Genomic DNA, 10,353 nt, shown 5'->3' on the forward strand with positions numbered 1-10,353 from the left:
GACTAATGAATACATAACACACAACACAAAATAATTTCCTCTCCCCTAGCACCCATTCGAACGCCCCTCTCATATACACACTTGGTGTATTTTTCCTCCCCAATTCTTTTCTAGCAAATTGAGTTGAGGGATCTCAAATTTCGGTGTGGTGTGGACGCAACTTTAGAAGGCTTTTACGTCGAAGTCTTGCATGAACGGATCAAACGAAGGAGGTTCGAAGTAAATCAAAGAATGAGGTAATTCTTGATTTACGATCTCGCACCTCTTATTTTTTTTAATTCAACCATTAGCCCGGTTTAATATTACTAGTGTCATTATTAATTACATCGAGTGCCCGGGAACTCCAAGGGCACACTCCTTGAAATTATGGTTTTATTATGTTTTATTTTAATTTACGTATTTTTATATTATCGCTTTCGCTTGCACATTCCGGGTCCGATCAACTAGCATTTTTCGGTGCTTTCAAAATTAACTTCTAGGATATAACTGTAAAAAAGGAATGCAAAAATTCTCAGGAAACATATGCTCCAACATTATGAAGAATATCAATAAACAACAGCAATTGTCCAAAATTATTTCACTAGATGGTGTGGGGATCTCAATTTGAGATAGATTAGCTTCTTGATAGATTTGTTGTTGATTTAGGTAAAACAATCCGTCCATGTAGCATGTTTTGTCCTTGTGCACATGCTTGTGTTGCAATCTCTTTTGGGAGACAAAATCTAGATGATATTATGGAGGACTCGTACAAGAAATTAAACCCCCCCTCCCCCCAGTTAAAAAAGGCAAGGGATACCTAAAAAGAAGAAGATAAAGGGTCCTGATCCATCCCCCCACCCCCCCAGTTAAAAAAGGCTAGGAGCATACCTAAAAAGAAGAAGATAAAGGGTCCTGATGAGATTCAAAACCTTCAGTAAGAGTTCTTTAAGTTTAATTCAATATTGAAACTTAGACTTTTTTGCAGCAAAGGTAAACATTATTCAGTCAGTTTTTGGGGAAAAAGTCTGAGTTAAATTGTTGGTTTCAACTGTGGAAAAACATTTACATAAAGGGCTTGGGAACTATACATTGCTGGGAAACAGGGATACATACCTCAACACAAAAATCTACCACAACCTCAACACCTGCTGCAGCTTTAGGAAGTAATTCAGATCCACCAGTTTCTTCATGTAAAAATCAACCGTTGATTAAGTATTAACAGAATATCAGGGATAAGTCTAAGAGATGGACTTGGAGGCCTAAACTTTCAGCTTGTAATGGTTTTTGAATGTTTTGCTTGTTTAGAGGCAAGAACATAGTATTAAGGTTATTTAGGTTAATCATGAGAGATGCACCCACTGAATTGTCTATCACAGGTTTAGGATGCAAGGGATAGGTTTGCATGTTTTTGTTAAAGGAAATTGGATGTAATTTTTGTTGGGGAATAATGTATCAAGTCCCGCTTGTTAAAGGAAATTGGATGTAATTTTTGTTGGGGAATAATGTATCAAGTCCCGCTGAAATATTTCCTACTGATAATACAACCTTTTTTTTTCTTTTGAATTTTTTCTTGTTGCACTTCATATGGGTGAAATTGCAGTTTATAATAGATACATGATGTGTACAAGTTAGTTGTTCCTCAGGTTTTCACTTTTGATTATAATCTTAAATATTTAATTGTTATTTAACTATTTTCTTTTTGTATTATGCTTAATTAATTTATTTTGCTTATTCATTATGTGGTTAGTTTTCTTTACTAATAATTAATCCAACTTATATGGATTGTTTAAAACTCTTGATAGTTTATAATATTATTTTAATTTAAAGTTACCAATTAGTCTCTTGATTATGTGTAAAAATTCTACGGACATCACACTAGCCTACTTGTGTATGACTATTCTCATGAAGCATTTTTTTGTACTATCTTGAGACAATAATAAAGCAAGCAATAATGCAAGTGACTCTTTACTATATGTATGCTTATTAATTTATTTTATTCTTTTAGTTCTGCCTTTTTCTTCTATCGTATTGCTTTATCGCCATCCCACTCTCTATTTTAGTTGGGGCAGAGGGATTCCTGAGAGTTAGTACATAGACCTAGTAGGTAGCGATGGTAAAACAAAAATATTATAGCTGAGCGTGTTGATTTAAAACTTCCACAAGTGGAAGATTATTGCTAAGCTTGTTGGACTCTGCAATCCAACCAAACTAGCAGTTACAAAGTTCTCAATGTAAAGAAGTTTGACAAAAAGGTCACTTATTTTGTCTTTTCCATAAGATGAAAACTGTGATATCTTTTTGAATTTTATGAATACAGGTTCCACAAGTAAAGAGGGCATTGCTCTTGTTGTTGGATATGATCCAACATTGCTCTCTCTTGCTCGTGCATACTCTCTGCTTGTAGGTTTTCTGTCGCTATGATGACACAGCATTAAACGCAAAAATTTTAGAAATCTTGCTTTTTTAATTGTCTATTTCTAGATTAGTGATTGTTACCCTAAGTTACCTTTTTCTTCGAAGTGTTGTTTATTCCTTCCCACTTCCACCCATCCCTAGATTTTAGCCAATACCATAAAACTCTCTCTTTTGAGATCTAGAGTGCAGCTAGTGTGAATAGCTCTTTAGAGTTGAAGTTATCTCTGCATAAATTAAACTTGACTATAGCCTCATGTTGACAAGAGAAACTGAGAAGAAAATTTCCAAGTTTCTTAGGAAGGTTGGCAATTAAGAACATATGTAGTTGAGATGTAAGTTTCTTCCAAGAGACAAATCACTTACATCCTTTCAATAGGGTGAAGATACTATATTTTCATCAGCGAATTATGTTTTAACTGCCAAACCAACTCCAAATTTAGCAGTTCAATTTTAACCATTTTCTGCAATTCAACGGCAAGCTCCAAATTCTTGATCCACACACAAACCATCATAGTTTTTCATCATATATGTATGATCTTCTTTCTCCTTGTAGTTGCATAAACACTCAATCCAAAAATGCTCTCTAATTGAAATCTTGTTACTTTTGGTAAAGTAACGGGGAAAAACAGTTCTTGTACATAAAAAAAAACCTCATGTTGGTGATTAATCAATTGAATTTGCTAAATCTAACATGTAAATTGTCTGAGGGATCAAGTATGAGCTTAGTCATGTATCTGCAGCAACTATTGGTTCGGAAGGAAAGATGAATTAGAATTTACCAGTTTTGCAAAAGCACGAAAGCGCCTTTATTTATTGAATTTGTTATACTTCGTCTACGATGGTGATGTTTGTGCCAAAGAAGAAATGCTTAGGAAGTAGAGTAACAACTTGATCAATGGGTCTGCCAGCAAAAATATTTTCAACCTAGTTTTGGGCAGTTGACACCATACATATACATATGTATATGTTTGTATGTTACTGGGTAGAAAAGATGGGACTTCAACCTTGAAGGTTGTCTGGAAAAGAAGAGGGAATGCAGATCCTGCTTTTATAACAATTTCACTGAAAGGTTCTATGTAAATAAGTTTATCTAGATGTGATTAAGATTATAGATAGGTTGCTGGAAGAGAGCCTTACCACTAAGGCTTACCTTTCAAACATTATGTCCAGCTACAAGAAACAATTAGGTTACTCGTTGTAGATGGACACATGTATATATTTTTCCTCTCAGCAATGAAATTAGATCCCTTTTGTCTTGTAACACTCAATGTATTCTATCACCTCACATAGACAAATATTTCTTTTATTCCCACACTTTATGTGCTTGTGTACTCAGCATCGTTCCATTAACCCTATATATAGTGTAATATAGGTGACCCTGTGTTGTTACTATTGTATATAGCGATATTAGGGAACATGAATCTTAAATCTATTGATTGGAAAGGCAATAATGTTTGCTAGAGCATAGATGATTGTATGCTACTCAAAATGGTTGTTCCACATGATTGTTGATAGAGTCGAGGGCCAGTGTCATTAACTAGATCAAAATTTTCATTTACAACTATGCTATAACAATTAAGAGGGTGTTTGGGTGAGTTTATAACCATATTTATAAAGAGTAAGAAACTTTTAATTTATTTTAAAATTTTAAAATAATCTTTAAACTAACACCCACACACACTAAAAAAAAAAGGATTTCTTACTACTAGTAAGCTCCACCAAATTATTTTATTCAAATACTTTAAAAACTTAATTTAGAATAAGATTTAGCACCTAACTAGCTTTAAAAATATTTTATAAGATTGTTAGGAGTTTGGGTGAGTTTATAACCATATTTATAAAGAGTAAGAAACTTTTAATTTATTTTAAAATTTTAAAATAATCTTTAAACTAACACCCACACACACTAAAAAAAAAAAGGATTTCTTACTACTAGTAAGCTCCATCAAATTATTTTATTCAAATACTTTAAAAACTTAATTTAGAATAAGATTTAGCACCTAACTAGCTTTAAAAATATTTTATAAGATTGTTAGGAAAGTTGAAAGATTAAAATATGTCCTTTGACTGCAAGATATATATTTAATTTTGGTTTAAAATGTTTATGTTGTTTTAATTTATGTTAGAGCACATAAATTTAATTTATCTTTATTTGTCTTGGGCAATTAAATCCCGTTGGATGCATCCAATATGCTACACTTAATCAACACAGGCAAAATTGTTTTGGCAACAAACCAACCTCTTCACACAATAAAAGTTATCTTCCATGATAAAAATGCCAAATTTCTTGAAAACAAGATCTCCATATTCTTCTAATCAACTTTGGGTAGTTGTTGGGATTTTCATTTTATCACTCCTCGAACTAATATGTATAATAGTTTAATTTAACTGTTTGTTAGCTTCTTATTAAAAACAAGTTTTAAAAAAAGTACTTGATTTGGTACAAATTATGTCATCAATATTAGTTCAAGAGTGAGAATCACGTCACATGTAACAATCATTAATTGTGATTATCGACATCAACATTAATGAAAAGCATCAATCAAGGAGAATATTGATGAGATGGCTACAAGGTATAATGATGCAACCGCCATCCAAGAAGCTACTAGATATAGTCCCGACCAATAGAAATTTGAACATGAAGGGTAGTGAAAACTACTATTCTTATTTACCAAGCACTATAAATATATCATCTCTAACCCATTTGAGAAGTTTGTTGGACTTTTCTCAAGTGAAAGAGATTTTGAGAGCTCTAGCACGTTCGCAAGTTGTGCTCACTTGCTTAGGTATTATTTATCTAATAATATCAAGAAAAAGTATAAATGCAAACTTGTTTGGTATATGTGTGTAAATGGGTTGATTGTATTTTTATGATGACAATGGATTTAAATTAGATCTGAACTAGCCCCATTTTGGAACCATAACTGGGTTCCAGGATGAGTATCAGAATTTGGAGTTTTGGAAACAAACTCGAGCCAAACTGATTCTTTTAGTATTGTTTTTCATATTATATATATATATATATATATATATTTATATATGTTTTGTTTATACTTACCTATAATGCATACAAATAATGGTTCGTGGTTTTAACATATATATAAGTAGCATATGTTTTGAAAGTTTAAATATTTTAAAATATGAGATCAAATTTTATAAAAAGAATTGTAATCTTTCAATAATATCTCGTATTATAGAGTTATGATAGTATTATTTTTTAAAATATACTTTTAAGTTTTTAAAATGTTTAAATTGGTTTTAGCGGGTCTAATTAACCCTCTAGGTTTAAGAATTTTTTGATAGATGGGGTCCCGAGTTTTGGCAAATCTAACTTGTTGACATTCTTAATCTGGCTCTCGCTTTCTTAAAACCGAAGCTCATACTCCAATGTCAAGATATTACATTGTTCTTTCTTTTAAAGTTAAGAGGGTGCTATTTTTTTTTATTTTATCAAAAAAATATGTTTTTTTTTCCTATTATTATTATTATAAGGAGGGCTATTGCATTAAAAAATACATAATAGTTTGTTTAAAGATCAGTTGACGAGGATGGCATTTTTTGTGGTTATCATATCGACCAAATTTTCCATTTTTTTCTTTATATGATAGTTGTTTTCAGGATAACTACATAAAAATCTCTTAAATTTGAACATAATTTTATAATATTGCTTTATAGCATACTTAAACCTTAAATGAGTAAGTTAATGGATTAGGATTTTTATTTTATATAGAAAAATATTTTATACGCATTATGTATATGTATTCAATAGAGTAGAAAATACAATACTTTTTTTAAAAAAAAATCCAATTCGATAAGTTACCAATTTTTCTATTGTCTACATCACTAGTTAGTACTCCGTACCAAGGCACGAGTAGATTATATTGTTACACAAATTAAAAATTAAAAAATTCATAAATAGTTCAAACTTTAAATATAAAAATGAGGATTTCACAGAGTTTTCCATCGTTTCCATGATGGTTATTAGAATAAATACCTGGTAGTATTCTAAACGCTAGTGTGTATGGCACACTCAAATGGGTATGCATAATTAAATCAAAATTTAAAAAGTAATTTTATTTTTTACAATAAATTTTAATTGAAGAAATTTAAAATATTTAAATTTTAAAAAAAAGTTATAAAGAATTAGTGGAATTTAAAAAGTGTGAGCAATATGGGGGTTTATAAGAATGGTTTGGGGTGCAAATGAGTGGGAGCATACCAAAAGCGTGAGATACCAAAATGATGCTCTCACTTAATAATAAGGTATAGATATTCATATATTAAAAATGTAGTAATTGGCGCAACAATACATATGTGTGTTGATTGGTAGTGCTTATTTATTATATTTATTTTCAAAATATTTTTCACTTTTGTACTTTTTAATTGTGAACAAAGATATAGACAAAAAGATATTGATCGTAGATAATACTGTTATAATTTGTTTAATAATACATATAAAGTATATTTGACATATTTTGCTATTTTTGATTCTCGATAGTCTTAATTCACCACTTTATGAAATTTGTTTAGTTTTTCTGATATATTACATAAAAACTTCTTTCAAAATATTCAAGAAAAAAAATAAATAGTCGTAGAATATTATTACGCCTTGCTGAATTAGTGACCCAAAAAACTGCTACTTCAATTAATTATAACTATAAATATCAAACGGTGTGCGAAATTGTTGATTATAATATAATTATTTATGAGATAATTAATTTTAAAATAATTGATTATAATATATGATTTGTTTATGATCATCGTTGTACATTCAAAAATTTGGACACACAGTTTGGCTCCTCGTTTATATAATTAATTATAATATAATTGATTATGAGAGAATTAATTATAAAATAACTTATTTCAGAAAGATATAATGTTTGGATTCATAATTACTTATACAAAGACAAATTTTAGTTAATTTTCAAAACTAATATTTTGTAACGTCAATTAAAAAAAATTACTTCATGGGTAAGATGATATAGTTAGATACAAAATAATTACAGTGAAATTAGAAGCCAAAAATTATAAATTTTATTAAAATGTGATATTGAGGGAATTGAATCTCAAAAGTCATTATTAGAAAATGGCCAAACTGAAAAAAAGTTGCATTTCTAAAACTCAATTTTGGTCTATTTAATCTTAGGGTCAAATGAACACTTAAAACATAAAATTTTCAATAATTTATAATAGACACTAGATATAGAGATAAGTTTCAATTCACAGGACGCCAAGAACAGATTCAGGACGGATAACGACCCTATGGTCATCAAGATGGATATTGCCAATTTCTCGGTCCATAAGGTATTGGTGGATAACGGCAGTTCGGTAGATATCATTCTGATGGAAGTTTTAAACAAGATGGACCTTTATAACGCTAAACTAGCACCGGTCGCAGCCCCTCTGGTCGGATTTGGAGGTAGCGAAGTACAATCGCTGGGTACGATCAACCTACCAGTGTCTATAGGTGAGGAGCCGAGGAGAAGAACGTTGATGGTAAAATTTCTAGTAGTCAGTACCCCCTTTGCTTATAATGTTATACTAGGTAGGCCAGGACTTAACTCTTTCAAGGCCATAGTATCTACCTACCATGGCAAAATGAAGTTCCCAACACCCAACGGAGTAGGAGAAGTGTCATGCGACCAAATGGAGGCAAGGAGGTGCTATAATTTGTCCCTAAAAAAGGGCAACATCGAAGAGAAAAGAAGGAAATTAGATATTCTAGACGAGGAACAAGGCAATCAGAAGACGAAAAGGATCGAGTCAATTGACGAGCATAAGGAAGTGGGGATAGTAGATGGAGATCCGACCAAAATAACTAAAATTGGATCTAGATTGACAAAGGAAATGGAGACTTTGATCTTCGCTTTCCTCCAGAATAACTCAGATGTATTCGCATGGGACCGATCGGATATTAGAGGAATAAGCCCAGAAGTAATCGTCCATCGTTTGAACGCCGATCCAGCAGCGCGACCTGTCCAGCAGAAAAAGAGATCTTTTGGCATAGAAAAGAACGCAATTATTAAGGAAGAGGTCGAAAAATTGTTGGCTGCGGGATATATCTCGGAGGTCCATTATACCGACTGGTTATCGAACGTGGTGGTCGTACCAAAAGCATCAGGAAAGTGGAGGATGTGTACTGACTTCACCAATCTGAATAAGGCGTGTCCCAAAGACCCATACCCACTCCCAAAAATTGATGCACTTGTAGATTCGTCTGCTGGATTTAAACTCTTCTCCATGATGGACACCTACCAAGGTTACCATCAAATTAGCATAGCAGCTGAGATCGGGACAAGACATCATTTATAACCAATGAAGGTATCTATTGTTATAACGTTATGCCTTTTGGGCTTAAAAATGCAGAGCAACATACCAAAGGCTGGTGAATAAAATGTTCGAGGACCAGATCAGGAGGACAATGGAGGTGTTGTGGACGATATGCTCGTAAAGAGCGAACGACCAGAGGACCATCTAGCCCACCTGGAGATCGCCTTTAATATCATGCGAGCTTATGGAATGAAGCTCAACCCGAGCAAATGCACATTCGGAGTGGGAGGCGGCAAATTACTGGGCTATATGGTCAGCAGCCGGGGTATAGAAGCAAATCCAGAAAAGATCGAAGCTATACTGCAGCTGAAATCCCCTTCGTCAGTAAAAGAGGTCCAGAAGCTAACCGGTAAGATCGCGTCCCTTAATCGCTTTATTTCTAGATCTGCCGATAGAAATTTGCAATTTTCTAAAGTCCTTAGAAAACCGAAGGATTTTAGATGGACTAACGAATGCGAGCTAGCATTCAAAGAATTTAAAAATTATCTTAAATCCCCACCCTTATTAGCCAATCCGAAAGTGGGGGACGCAGTGTCTGAGAATGCGGTCAGTTTGGTATTGATAAGAGAAGAAAAAAGGGTACATAATCCAGTGTATTACGTCAGTAAAATGTTGCAAGGGGCAGAGAGGAGATACACTATGATTGAAAAGCTAGTCTTGGCATTAGTAATAACAGCTAGGAGGCTCCGACCATATTTCCAGTCGCACCAAGTGGTCGTGCTTATAGACCAACCCTTGAAAACCATACTGTCTCGACCTAAAGTTTCTGGGAGATTAGTAAAATGGGCAATCGAGTTGGGGGAGTACGACATCGATTATCAAGCAAGGACAGCGAAGAAGGGCCAAATATTGGCAGACTTTATGATAGAACTGACCGGAGAACCAACCCAGAAACTCGATACTTGGATGTTACATGTAGATGGGTCATCTAATGCTCACAACGGAGGTGCGGGAATTCTGATCCAAGGACCAGGAGTAGAGATAGAGGTCGTTGTCCGACTCTCCCTTCCAACAACGAACAACGAGGCAGAGTATGAGGCCCTGATTTTGGGCTTGGACTTGGCCTACGAAGCAGGAGCAAAGGTGTTAGAAGTCTATACCGACTCACAGCTCATAGCAATGCAGATAGAAGGAAGTTACGAAATAAAGGAGAAGACCATGGCGCTATACCATAGAAGAGCTAAGATGTTGATGCAGCAGCTTGATAAGTGTTCGATCCAGCAGATATCGAGGTGCGAAAATGACCAAGCCGATTCAGTGTCAAAATTTGGGGCCCTTCTCACTAGGATCAAGGATCGAAAGGTAAAGGTATTAATAAAGGAGCAACCAGCAATAAACGAAGTAGTCGAGATAAATACGGTCGAGTCAACATGCCCATGGATAGAAGAACTTGCAAAGTACCACAGAGATGGCATCTTGCCAGACGATCAAGCACGAGCTAGAAAGTTGAAATTCAGGGCTCCCAAGTTCACCTTAGTTGGGTCGCAGCTGTATAAAAGATCGATTGAAGGGCCACTCCTTAAATGCCTGGATGACAATCAAGCTAAGTATGTTATGTCGGAGGTCCACGAAGGAAGCTGCGGCAATCATTTCGGAGCAAGGTCGCTGGCGCAGAAACTAACCAGATAG

General features: G+C 33.9%; 1 protein-coding gene across 1 annotated transcript in view; it reads left to right on the top strand.

Annotated features, from left to right (window-relative positions):
* LOC105179687 overlaps nt 1–10,353 on the top strand; it is a 24,165-nt gene extending 13,812 nt beyond the window's left edge. The window contains exons 3-5 of the mRNA XM_011103336.1: nt 2,297–2,379; nt 7,621–8,653; nt 8,804–10,353. Of these exons, the coding sequence (XP_011101638.1) occupies nt 2,297–2,379; nt 7,621–8,653; nt 8,804–10,353 (2,666 nt within the window). The remainder of the gene's footprint in view (nt 1–2,296; nt 2,380–7,620; nt 8,654–8,803) is intronic.

The sequence above is a fragment of the Sesamum indicum genome, unplaced genomic scaffold (genome assembly GCF_000512975.1).
Source record: "Sesamum indicum cultivar Zhongzhi No. 13 unplaced genomic scaffold, S_indicum_v1.0 scaffold00189, whole genome shotgun sequence".
NCBI lineage: Eukaryota > Viridiplantae > Streptophyta > Magnoliopsida > Lamiales > Pedaliaceae > Sesamum > Sesamum indicum.